Here is a 14,194-nt window from a genome sequence, read left to right on the forward strand (position 1 = left end):
CTTTCGGGAAAAAGTAGAGTTCTATAGTAGAGAATACTACAAACACAAACTTTCATAGGACATTTTCAAAGCTTAAATACAAACATTTGTTAATGCTCACAAACTCACTGGAATACAGCTGGGCAGATATCATTCCTTTGTAAATAGTGAAACTAAAACAAATGATTACGTTATTCAGCAAAGATGATTTCAGCAGTAGCATTTTATCTGTGCGCCCAACATTCTGCTGCTTAGTCTGGTTCTTAGACTGCTATCTGGTTGGTTCGGCCCATCAACACCTAGAGCCCATTAATAACCTAAAATTTTATAAGCATACTTTTGACAGCAAATATAGTTCTTCTAGTTACTCATAAGAAGAATTTCTGCAAGATCAGATCATACTCAGGGATCTTTCAAATTTAAGAATGTGTGTGAGAGCTTTACATTATTACTATTGCTCCTCAACATATGTATATATGTAAAACTCCACAAAAATAAAACCTCTATTCCCAAGGGTTTAAGGAATACATGTAGAAAGTAGCATGGAATTAGTGATGCAAGGAAAATATTCTCCATCTGACAAGGCACTTCTCAGTAGCTAAGTGCTGAAAATTATTTTGTTACTTGCCTTTGCTGCTTCAGTATTTACATTCTCAACTGCCTCCAGCAAGGAGTTACTAATGTAGCTTAGAAGCATTTCTGGCTTCTTTTATATCTTGTGCAGAAAATCATAAAGCAAAGCAAAAGAACTTCAAAAGCATGGAAGGTAAGTGAACAAAATCAATGTGCAATCTCAAAGTCAAAACTAATATATGTTGTCTCCACTATTTTGTAATTTCCATAACAGAATATATACCATCATGCCCTCCCACAGAGATGCACATAAAAGAAACAAAGGGAAATCTAACATCTGATAAAAGCATTCTTTTGTTCACAGTTTTTGGTACAGTAAGCAGCAATGTATACCTTTGTCACAGACATCGGTGATAAACAGGTCTGACCACCTGCAGTGAAATTGCAGAAAACTTCAATGGCATCTGAAGGACATCCAATATTTGGGTCAATCCAGTATTTTCCTATTAGTATATAACCCCAGATAAAAAATAAAACCAAAATATAGCTGTTACTAAACAATTTGCTAAAGTTTTTACGCTTTTTGGCAAGTGTTAGATACATTATTACTACAGCTCCACTGGGAATGGAAGGAAGGGAACAAGAAAGTCTTTCCGCTATTGCAATGCAATAATAATACATCCTGAGCAAAATTATCATAACCATTCAGTATCGACTACATATGCAGTGACTTTTGAACACTGATTGCTTCAGATATGTCCTCTCTTTCCACAGCAACATAGTGAGTGAGGACAAAAGGCATTTCTGCTCTCTCTATATTAAAACTTATTAATTCAGTTTAGCTTTGTATAGAGCATACATTCCTGAATGTAAAATTTGAATCTAAATTCTGTTGCTCTCACAGTATCCTGAAGATCCTTTCTTTCTCTTCTTTTTCTCATTGGCAAGACACTTCTATTTCACACATTCCTGTGATGTTAATAAGGAGTATCCCCCACTGTGAAACAGCGAATTTGGTCCGTAAGAAGAAACAGGACAAATGAGGCATGTCTAAATTATAGCAGAATCTAGCTCCCTTTAATTTAGGATCAAATGCAAGTGAGCTTATGCTCACTTGAGTCCCTATGGGTGTGTGAAGTGGAGACAGGGTCGGTGACCTCTGTAGCCCTAAAGGACTGAGATCCACTTAGGAATGCACAGTTCTAATGAGGTTTAGACTCATCTTTACTCAGCAGTCTTGAAGTACTGATTACTCCTGACATATGCCAAGGAACAGTCATTTATTTCCATGTGATCTCTAAATTCAATTCCTATTTTCTCATTAGCTTGTTAACATTAGTACTTCATAATAGAGATATTTATATATATTTATTAAATTATTAAACATTCAGAAGGTGGATTATGTCCCAGTATTTACATTAAATATTTTAACAATCTGAACTATTGATTCAGGATCTCCTTGGATATCAACAGCTGCCACTTTTCTCATCAGAAATCTCGGATCTGATCCACACATAAGTCACAGCAGAATGGCTATAAATACTTCGGAAATTTTTGATCACAAAACTGGATTCAGTTTCAAATTTTCTAGACAATTTGTTTACTGCATTTGAAAAATTTCAACCCTGAAACTACAACATACTGTGTTACATATTTTTACATTATGAACAGTTTTATTATATCTGTATATTATACAGGATGTTCTAAACCAGTATCCAGACACACATGATTCACCCTACTCCCGTCCTGTGAAATAACAGGCACAATCTTCTCTTCTTTGCAGTCAAAAGTGGCTTCACTGGAAGTAGGATCAAATCACTACTGCCTGAAAACTGTGCTAGTTACGGGTCTCAGGCTTGGAATCAAATCTTGGAAACAGATCTAAATCAAAAAAAGTTCACCTCAAATTTACTTATACGTGAGTAACTTCATGTGTAATTGTGGTTCAAAATGAATAATCGCTTTTCTAAAATTACTCAAATGTATAAGCACTTTCAGAATATATAACACAGTAAAGTCAAAAGGTTTATTTTTGTCAAGCTGCAAAGCCCGAGGTACTGGTGTGTACTACACCAACAACTCATTCAACTCATAAGGACACTATATTCACAGCAGCTGACTGAAAAATTTTAGTATTTAGACCAGTTTAGGGTGCTCAGATTCTGTACTTCTGTAGACAGAAAGGGAGTCTTGGATGGGATCTGAAGAACAGGTGATTTGGTTAGAGCAAATACTAAGTAAATGTTGCTTAAAAGGCTTAAGCAACCAAATAAATTTCAACTGTTTATTTTTGAGTAATAAATCTATGACCCACTCCTAACAGGCAAAGGTAATAAAGTTACTTGTAATATGTGCAGAGGAAATACCAACAGGGATTAAAATGAGGCAAGGGTTCTTAAAGCTGTTTAAAGCAGGCAGATGCCCAACTTCCACTGAATTTCAGTGGCTTTCAAGTGCCTTTTTGGCTTGGGCTCTTTTGATATTTTCAGGTCAAATATGTACAGAAAAGCTTTAGAAAGATAAAGTTTTTGTTAAGTTTTGAGAATATGGTACATATAGTCATCCAGGCCATATAATTTTTCATGAGATCTTCTGACATGAGGATACACAAGTTAAACAGCATCTCAATGTCAAATGCAAAAAGCAGACTGTGCAGACTCCCATGCCATGCGTCTCAGACTTATTTTCACCACTGTATACAAACAAACTTGTGCTAAGCTACCCAAGCCTTTACACATGCTTGGTGGTTTTTGACTGGAACTTAAATGATTAAAACTGTTTTTTCACCAACTACAGAGAGCAGAAGCTACTTAAAAGACAATAACGTGTAGTAATATGTAGTCAAATCAATTTGAAGCAGGTGTATGAATATTAGGTGGCTACATAATCTCATCTTTAAAATCCTGAGTTTGTATCCTAACTAAAGATAAAATAAAGGTGGCTGCACAGACTGCAACAAAATCTAATTAAAAAACATACCCATTACAATTTTGAAGCAGAAAGTAACATTTTAAAACAGGACGTTTCAAAGCCTAGATAGGTTCAAGCTTTTATGGAAGTGGACACTTACCGTCTGACACTTTACGTTCACAGTTAAGCAAATCCCTGCAGATCCGTGCTGGGTTATCTCGTGTGCCAAGGGGATTCTTGATGCTGTGCAGTAAATTGCTAAGGTAGTGCAGCGTTTTGAATATCTCTGTACTGTGATCTAGTAAAGTTACTTCAGTATTCTGGTATCTCTGCCAGGGGCCATTAGCAAATGTGTTACCACACAGAAATATCACAACAGCAGTGTATGCAGTAAAAATCAAATGGCCATTGAAGATTCAGACAGAAGGAAAGTATTTACGATGCATGCAATCAGCCACATAAAACAGGGTAAGAATAACATATCCCAATAAACAAATTAGTACATTTTATTAAAATTACCAGTGCAAAGAAGTTACAGACAGGTTAAAATCATGCAAATACATCATTATGATATGTTGTCATAGAAATGTGGATACAGGAAAAAAAAAGAAAAAAATTAGTGTATTTTTAAAGTATACTCAGTAAATTCTGAACAGTGAAATCTAGTCTTAGACTGTGTATGCCAATATATTTGACTTCACACACGTAAGTAATTTTCTTGCAATTGGTAGGATCACACACTTACATAAAGTTTAGCACATGTGTCGGTATTTGTTGGATCAAGGCCTAAATAGCAATATCATTATCCGTGGCTGAACGGACACAGTCCACTATTTGTGATAACTAATAAGCAAATTTCCATCACTGCTAATCATGATAAAATGGTAGAAATGCTGGGTTTTTTTGAACTTTTTTAAAATTGCATCCTATATATCGTATTATATTTAATTATATTCTACAGTGATTACTTGCAATCTGTGATTAATTTTAAATAGAGTCTTTGTAAAGAAGCCCTGTTCTGTTTTTTTTTTTAAAAAAAATTATAATTGCACACACTGTGTGCCAATGTAAATATAGTGAAATACATTACCTCCATCTGCAGTGCAGCATTTGACTGGATCAAGGCTTGAACAGCAGCATTGATGTCCACTTGTTTCTGGAAAAAAAGAAAATCAGAACATAAAAAGATCAACAGAGATATTCTAATATACAGGTACCAAACTGAGAACTGTTGTAGAGACATAAAAATAATATGCTTGTTATTTTGTTCATTTTTTTAAAGAATTAATTCACCCGTATGACCTAGGTGTTAGGGTTTGTTCTCAGAGTTCAAAAATCACCACAGCTTTATGATACTTCAAATATTGAGCCTATCCAACTAACTGGCACAATCCCTTAGAAGGGAACAGTTGTGTGTGTGTGTGTATATATATATATATTTATATCTCCATATATAAGGAGACCATCTGGGCCAGAAACACTGCAAAATTTTCTTGTGTTTTCTTTCAGGTTGTTCAAATGCAGAATTGCTCCAACAGAGAAACCTTTTACAGCGTGATGGCATTAACCCACGTCAGAGGTTTGAGAGCTTTGCCTAGCAAGGGCTCGACAGCGTTGCAGAACTGTTGGTGCAAGACGAAAGATTCAAAAACTATTACTATAGTGATGGAAGTCAAAGGGAAATGTATTTGCATTTCACTTGTGGTGATAGAACAGGCAATGCGTTTGAAGAGGATCACTTCCAGCAACGACGGCTGCATTGTAGTTAGTGTACTTGGAGAACTTACTCTTGGTCCTGGTGGTCCAGGCGGTCCCTAGAAAATCAGAGAAAGCAGACATTAGATGCATCACACTTATATGATACACGTACAGTGGAAAAATATGCACTTTTTTTTTAATGCACTTACAGGTGGCCCTGGCTGGCCCTGAGGTCCCTGAGGGCCCTGGAAGAAACAGAGATAAAATTCAACAGTTATAGATGAATGTCTCTGTTTCTCTGTTTGTTTTTAAAAATCACAAAATACCACTGTGTACAATGAAGCAAAGATGTTGGTGAACCAGGTACTTGTAAAGCTGTAGATCATTAGTTGTTATTCTTAAGAGTATGTGTTCTGTTAATTTGAGAACATTTCTGTGAGAAGTGTTGGTTGGCTGGATACCAAAACTTGTTTATCCAATTATTTTTGATCTTAAAGGCACATCAGAAGCCATAAGCAAAGTATTAATACACAGTTTGCCAACATCATATGCGTTGCAAATATGAATTACTATGCAGTATGAAAGGTCATAGAAGCATCAGAAAAAAATTAGAAGTAGTTATAAAAAACTGCCTAACCCCTAAGCATATATTACCTCTTAGTACGGTGTCACCTTTCAGCCAGAACATGTGATGTTCATTGTCGAGCAGTACTATTGCAATTTTCTTTCATATTATCTAAGTTATGCCCTTCTTCCTGACCTTAAGGGACATAATTTCAGGGTGCAGGATGATGCAGTGGGGAGGAGAGGGAGAAGGAGAACCTTTCCTCTAGCTTATAGTGCCTACAACATAGAGTCTTAAACCTAAAGTAGAAAGGAAACAGATTTCGCGTCTAGGGGTCAGACACAGACCTTCACAAAAACCCTCTGCCCCTCTAAATTATCCATGAGCAACAAGTCACATTAAGAAGTTATGTATCATTAGTATTTACTAATACTCAGTGATATTTGTGTCTTTTTTGCATTATGTTCCTCAGTTGCTATATATTCAAAGCCTCTAGGAGCTGCTGTAACATAAACAATAGCAAGAACATTGAAAAGGAGAAGAATAAGTAGCAGCAGCTTAATGCCAGCAAAACAGGAGAAAGGGGAACAAAAGGCAAAGGCCTCACCTGTATTATGTATTAATGAAAAGTATTCTTTCTATGCTATTTCACAACAAGATGTGTAAGTGTTACTGCACGCTACAAGTGCTGATCTTGCGCTGTGCTTCAAGCTGCCACCATAGCAAGGCAGCTCGCAGTGGTTCAGGATCTTACATTGATTCACATATATTCGAATAAAAAGGATCTCAAAATTGATAGATTTAAGTCACTGAGGCTCCAAATTTATCAGTTCTTGAGAGGATACCAGCTGTATTTATTTTTTTGCTTTTAATCCCTGCACATACTTGGAACACAGAGCACAGGGCAGCCACCTGGGAACACGTTAGACAAGGGTTACGATGACCTCCGCAGCCACGTGGGTTAGGTGCACCTGCTCATTACCTGCCCTGGCAATGCCAGAGGGACCCAGGTGCTGGATTATGAAGGTGTGAAGAGTGAAGATCATCATTTAATTCCTACCACCAGATCTGTACTATCAAGGCTACAGATCTAAATCAAGGCAAACGAGCTTTGAGGCTGAGACTCATGCAGTGCATGCTCTATGGATATGAATGGCGGACAATTACAGCTGAAGCTATTTACAGATGTTTAAAAATACGATCTTCTGATATTTAACTGAGAAGATACCACTGGCATAAACACTAGCGATTTTCAAGATTGTCAACTTTTGAACTGATGCAGCCTCGCCCTATCCATTTGTGTTTCATCCACTTATACCTTTACAAGGGACTTTAACCCATCTTGTAAATAAACATTTACTGTTATTTTATAAAGGCATTAATGATTAACATTGGAAAATGAGGATTAAAGAATAAGTCATCTTAGAATAGAGAGTAACACAGAAATGCTGTGCGTTTTGCGGCAAGTACCTAGCATCCCTTTATTTTTTTTGAGTGTGATCATTGCCAAGCTTGAAATTTTCTTTGAAATTCTACTACTATTAAGCAGGCATAAATCACTATTATTGTTATTCATTATTACAAAACTGATGACAGATGAATTTGCAGAGATGACATCCATGCGACTGCTTTGGAATACAACCTCAGCTGATGCAGACCAGCTGGGTTTCACAGAGCTACACAATCGGATGACAGCCGAGACAGTTAACATCCACATTTAATTAATCAGATCAGTAGCTCAAATACTGTTAGATTGGACAGCTTCAATTCCATGGGTATATGTTACTAGGCTCTATGATCATGCTTAGTGAAATATGTTTGGTATAAAATGAAAGAGTGTGAAAAAGAAACACAAAAAGTGAATTTGACAGTGTAAGAACATATTTGTTTACCTTTTACAAGACTTGCCTATGCAATTACCAACTCAGGGCAAGGCAGAAAGTCTTCAGCAGTTTGTCCCCAAGTAACTACTGATGAATTGACGTCTTTGTTCTGGATGCCAAGATTTAGAAATTCCAGTAGATTTTGCAGACGACTGAACAGTTAATAATTCTATCGTCTTGGCATGTGTCACATTTTTAGGACTCCAGAAGTCTTGGGAATAGGACAGTTCAAGTTTATAGTAGTTTCTGATATAGATTTTTTTTAATCAAAAGTATATTGTTCCAATGAATTTAAGTTGTTTTGCAATGGAGGAATTTGATTCGTCTGGGTTCACTGTCTTCTTGCCAATAAAAGCCATGCGGAAAAAGGTAAATACTGTATACTCTATGTTAACTGCAGTAAACTTCTCCAGGGCATATTACATTTCTTAAATGCACTAAAACTTCAAAGGCCTATATCAATTACCTTCACAAGCCTTTCACATTGCACAGAGTATAATGAAAATCTTGTAGAGACATTATAAATGTTCCTTCTTTATCTTGTAGAGCAGCAGAATAATGTTAAATTATGCATTTCATGCATTAAGTTAATTGCAGAATGTTCCAGTGAAATGTACAGGATTATCTTTGCAAATCTACTTAATTTATCCTTTGATCATATTAGAATTTAAGTGAGAAAAGTGTAACCCCAGTTCATAATAACAAAGAAAAGAATATAATAATTAATTTTGGTTTGCTCTTTAATTTTTTAATCACTTAATTTGATTGCTAGTACAGCAGTTCAAAGGCCAAAACTCCAATCTTTTATAATACTGTATGGCCCTGATCTTGCATGCAACAATACACGTTCTTAACTTCAAATACACGAGCAATCCCAAGGACAGCACCACTCATATGTTTAAAGCTAAACATGTGCATACTAATTTTCAAGATTAAGGCTTTGTAGTGTGTTGGCCAGATTTCATAATTCAAATTAGAGTGAATGAGAATTGTGAGAGCTCAGGGGGTATAAAACCATAGGGTACATCTTACATTATCCTCTGACTTCCATCAACTTCCAGTCAATGTAGTATCACTGACTTCAGCAGAAGTATTCTTGATTTAAACTGCTAGGGACAGATGAATGGATTTCTAAATTATTCTTGTTTAACATTTTATTTTACATTTAACTGAAGATACAAATTGGACATTTGATCAATCTGCTGAAGATAACTGTGCAGAAGCATGTCTGATGTATAAATATTATAGGTACTGAGAAAATGAATGCTATAAAAGTTTCTAATGGGGGGACGAATCCCATGTCAAAAATAATCAGACTGTCACAACTGTCCTAGCATCTGTCCCAGCAACCTCCCAGCGCTGGGTGAGGAGTACCAGATGCCTGTCAGTTTGCCTGGGTGCTGTTATCCCTCCTGAAGTCAGATCAAAGGCAACTAAAGAAAGGAAAGCAAACGAGAACCACAAAATAGCAAGGACTTGTGGTCTCACCATAAAGCAGTCGGGATGTTATTAACACAGCACCCTGCTAGTCTTGTGCCTGCCTCTTTGCAGGCTGAATGCAAGAATATAATGCAAGGTTGAAACTGCTGGACTAAGGAGAAATGTAGGAGCAGGTTGTCAGCAAACTGGCTGAAACAAATCAAGAGAGAGCAAAAAGCAAAACTGTATTTCTGATGGCTTCACCTAGTACAGAGATTGGCTCACAGAGTTGGAAGCAGGAATAAGGCAAGAATATTGTCTTACCAGGGAGAGAGCCTAAAACTCCTAGTAAAACATGTATAACTGTAGTTAGAATAACATCTAATGCTGGATAAATTGAAAGTTTCTGTTTCACAGGAGAAGCTGCTATTTTAAGATTTATATTAATTGAAAAATATTTTAATAATTTTCCATGAAGCAAGAAGTATTTTTAATAATTTCATGATAAAAAAATAGCATCCCAAAAAGTCAAACTTTCCCCAGCCATTTTTGTCATTTTGATGTAATTTCACCATATCTCAGAATGAGTAAAACATAATAAGGCATAATATTATGATATATCAATGTTATGCCTTAAGGTATAATATTATACATTTTTTAACATATAGCAATTTAATAATCTGATATGCAATACAAATAGTATACCAGCTGCCATTAATTTAAATCTAACTTAAAAGAAAATAGAAAATTTCAGATACGCCCTATCATATCTTATCTTTTTTTCCATCTTGAGAAGAGTCAAGCACTGGAATACGTCGCCCGGACAGGCCGAGTCGTCTCCATCCTTGGAGGCTTTCAAGACCCAACTGTGTAAAGCCTTGAAAAAAACCTGGTCTGACTTCAGCGCTGACCCTGCTCTGAAGAGGAGGTTGGTCTAGAGACCTCTTGAGGTCCCTCTCAAGCTAGATTATCCCATGGTTCTTTATATTCCATTACGTACTACTATTGACAGGTCATAAAATTAAACAAACAAAAATGAACACTTTCAGAAATATTAATTCTGAAACAGTATTCCAAAGTGTGCTCCACATTTTTTTAAATGTTTCAGTCTCAGAGATACAAACATTATGAACTAAAATATAGTTTTGATTAAAAATGATCAAACTATTTCTGACTGTACTGTCAATTTTCCCCCAGAAATGGCCTACTGAGCTTTGACTCACCACTGAACTTGACAAAGCAATATGATTTTACAGTCTATGTTTTTCAGGGGTAAAGAGGATATTTCTTTCTAGCAATGAACACTGTACCCATGACAGACTAAAAACTATAACTTAAATGGCAGCAGTAAAACTGCTACAGAAAAGTTAAAATCTTTGAGATTCTAGGAAGAAAGTCAGTATCAATTTTAAAAGAATAAATTCAAAGCTTGGAATACACTGCTGGATGAAAATCATTCTCTCCTCTGTATCTGAAAACAGTTAGAAATAAACCCTTTCCTTGGCTACAGAGTTTAAACTAATGCTGCTGTGCATCACTTAAAATTAAGCATGCTTCTGAAGACAGTCTTAGGAGAGGAACTCATGATTCAGTTGTTAAGTGCCAGCGCAATCATGAAGACTAGTTTTTCTTGTTCACCGTTTTGGATCTTCTGTGTTTTTAAGGTGTCTGCGCATTTTTAGTCATGTGCCGACAACTGTTACGAATTCTAAGAACAGACATGAGAAACAGATAACTAAGATGGTTAAGAGCAGTATGAATTAAAAGCCTAGTGTTCCTCCTACTCCAAAATGGGAATTGCCCCAAGAGTATTAGAATGAAAGCTGAAAGCTCCCCAAGACACGTACAGCAAACTCAGTTCTGAGACTTAATTCTTACAGCAATTTTCAATATTTCTGATTTATTTTAAAAATCTTTTACAAGGCAATTAGGCCAGAACTGGCAGTCTTTGTACACAGGCAGACACTAAAGCCAAAACACAAAAAGATAAGAGAAACCAAATGTTCATAAGCAGGGTGAGATGAAAGGCAAAGCAACTGGGACAAAATCACATTGGCCAGTAACTGCCAAAACAGATTATTACAAAACTGTCATATAAAGTAATGTCATAAGACTAAAATGACAGTTGATACCTATTTGAAGTAAATATGATAAACTGACACTGGCTTTTCATATATTCAGTACTAATCAGAGGCTTTAGTAGCTCTTTTACTTTTTTTTTTTTAATAAATCAAACATTTATTAATGTAAAAAAAATTTAATATTCCTCCTGAAAAATCAGAGTGTGCAATTTCATAATCTGTCAGTACTGCCTACTGCTACTACAGCTGCTGCACATTGCATGGACACCACCCTTGGCCATCCAAGCTTCTCCCAAGCGTCTCCCTCTCTAGACAGGATCTTGCAGACTCACAAACACAGCTCTTTGCATGTGAAGTCCTTGAATATTGACAAGAAATGTGACAAAGGATTTCACTAGTTTAGATATGAAGTGGGACAGATTTGAAGCGTGCAATTCCTATAGGACCAGGGCTGTACAACTGGATTGTTTGGTACACTGCATTCTGAGGACTCAAAAGAACAGTTAGAGTAACATGATTTTTTTTTTTTAAATACACAGCCTGAAAATGAAAGCATAAAAACTGTTTCAACTTACAATTTCACCCCTTGTGCCCTTTTCACCCCTGGGACCCTGTAAGAAAAAAAACCTGTTAATCTAGCAAGCTTTCTAGCCTTCTCGGAGTGAAATAAACTGATTAACATGTGCAAGAATTATTCTGCTTACAGGAATACTCCAGTCTTAGCTCATCTCTAGAACTATTTACAGCTCTAGGGCTCTAATTTTGCTATATTATTAGAAAAATAAATTCCTTGAAAATGTGTTGTAATTATTATATTTAGAAAGCTGATTGTTTTCTTCAAGATTGTAGGTACAGTTTTGCTCAGTAACTTTAATTGCTGTTGTTTGCCAGTCAGTCAGCTCTACTCTCTTCTATTTGATCCGCTGTAGTAGGAGGGCAGAGCTTCACCATCTCAGAGTTGAGAGTCCAACCTGGTGCTTTCTGTCACTGAAAATCCATTGGTTGCACGTTTATTTTTACTATCCTGTCAGTAACTCCACCTCTCACAGCTAGATTACCCTCTACCTCTGTGACATTTATGGCTAGCCTTACACTCGCACGGTGTTTCCAAAGACACTAACAGTCTAGCAATTAGCCTAGGGTGGAGAGAATTTTGCATCTTGATGGCAGCTTTTCATGTCACAGAGAAATAATCTTCAACTATAATGCTTTCTTAAGGATAACGGCAAACTATTCGGTTCAGTGCAAAGTCTATTAAAAGCTTTCATTCAGAAACACAGCTGTAAAGAAATGGAAGCTTAGTATTTCTCCTGTGTAGGAACGAGAAGAATACAGCGAGTCTTTCACCCGACAGCTGGAAAGAATATTCTAGTTACAGACAGAACTTTTCCCTTCCCCCCTTTCACTTCTCCTGTACACATGTAAGTATTCATATTTATTATTTTTACTGTATATTCATGTTTTGATAATCGTGATTTCAAATTTTAGATACTCTCATTCCCTCCAGGTCTTGTCACTCAGCTATCAGTGGAACTCTGATGGTAGAAAGAGTTTCTAAAAATCTCTCACATGGGTGGAAGAGGTGCTCCAGGCCCAGGCACTGCATGGAGAGTGCGACAAGGGATCAGGGCAGAGCATCCCTACTGCAGGGAACCCGGGAAGCGTTGAGGGCGATCCGAAAGGACAAGATGATGATTGAGTTATAAGAGGGACTCCATCAGCACCTCGAGCTCCCCAGTCAGGGCCTATGGGTTCACCCAGTACACATGTTTGGAGGGGTACTCAGGAAAGTTTAGGCCAATTAAAGGTACTGCACTAACACGTGAAAGAAAGTATACTGAAACCAAATATGAGTGCTCTCAATAAATGTCTCAGACTTAAGGCTGAGTCAGAATACTTGGTGCTGGTTTACACCTTGATTTGCCTGCTGGCTCCCCTAGACATGCCCTCTGTACATGGTACCTAGGGAGAAGGTCATTGCAATTACTTTTTTCATCTTGTTTTTACTAGATGCCAGAGTCACATATGTTAGCTCACCAGTATGGTATAATACGAAGATAATCCTACTAGCTACTATTTGCAAATGGAAAAATAAGGTTGCTAGTTGCAAAACTGATTAGTAAAAATAAGGGTATAGGTGAAATAACCAAATGATGCAAAAGGAAAGGGAAACTTACAGGCCTGCCAGTGGAGCCTGTTATGCCTTCTTGACCAACAGGGCCAATGTACCCCTGTAAACAAACAAAGGAATATATTAGTCCCGACATGTTTTCAAAATGAAGAAATTCCTCACGACATGCCCTGGTTTAAAGTTGCTCTGCCTATATGCCTGGTACATATGCAAAAGATCACAGCAATACTCTCCTTCTGCATATTGAGTGTACACTGATATACAATTAACAAAATTACTTTAATAATTAGTAATTATTTATCCTTGGAGAGTCCCTCCACCATTCTTCTCTATGAGAGCTGATGTACTAAGAAAGTGGAAAATTACCAAAGACCACATATTTATTGAGCTACAGTCAACCATATCTTGAGCAATATTACTGTCCACAAATATTCCTACAAGGCTGCCAATAAGTACTGCTCAAAACATTACTTTATTGTTTTGTTTCCTTTAGAGCAGACTGCTCTTTTCCAGTACTTGTTTTGTCTGAGGATGCTTGGGAAAAGAAAACACCTATCAGAACAGGCCACTCAAACTGCTTGCACTGCCTCTGGTTCATAGAACCATGATCTCATGACACGTATCACAAGTACTGTGGTGTCAATGGCAGCAGTGGGAGAAGAGCATCTTGCAGTAAGACCTTCTGTGTTGCAACTGTTCCCTCTATTTTTTCACTTGACACTAAGCTAGATGCACAATAGTAGAAAATTGTCCTCAATAGTACAAAATCTTAAAAATGCCTCCTCATTTTTGGTGAGTAAAGAAGTAGAATGAAAGACATTTTCAACAGCCATGAAGAACTGGCTAACGCATGCTAGTTACCTTACAGATTAAAAAAAAAAAAAAAAAAAAAAAAAAGGAAGTATTTATTAAAAAACCCTCCAAACTACCTATTAATAATGCCTGGACACTACTG

The 14,194-nt window shown here is 36.7% G+C and overlaps 1 protein-coding gene across 1 annotated transcript in view; it reads right to left on the reverse strand.

The window, feature by feature from the left end:
• COL24A1 (collagen type XXIV alpha 1 chain) overlaps positions 1 to 14,194 on the reverse strand; it is a 146,641-nt gene that overhangs the window by 2,200 nt on the left and 130,247 nt on the right. The window contains exons 52-58 of the mRNA XM_062581626.1: positions 13,286 to 13,339; positions 11,684 to 11,719; positions 5,370 to 5,405; positions 5,250 to 5,276; positions 4,553 to 4,618; positions 3,623 to 3,791; positions 946 to 1,055 (exon numbers count right to left, since the gene is read on the reverse strand). Of these exons, the coding sequence (XP_062437610.1) occupies positions 946 to 1,055; positions 3,623 to 3,791; positions 4,553 to 4,618; positions 5,250 to 5,276; positions 5,370 to 5,405; positions 11,684 to 11,719; positions 13,286 to 13,339 (498 nt within the window). The remainder of the gene's footprint in view (positions 1 to 945; positions 1,056 to 3,622; positions 3,792 to 4,552; positions 4,619 to 5,249; positions 5,277 to 5,369; positions 5,406 to 11,683; positions 11,720 to 13,285; positions 13,340 to 14,194) is intronic.

Source organism: Rhea pennata, chromosome 8, assembly GCF_028389875.1.
Source record: "Rhea pennata isolate bPtePen1 chromosome 8, bPtePen1.pri, whole genome shotgun sequence".
NCBI classification, from domain to species: domain Eukaryota; kingdom Metazoa; phylum Chordata; class Aves; order Rheiformes; family Rheidae; genus Rhea; species Rhea pennata.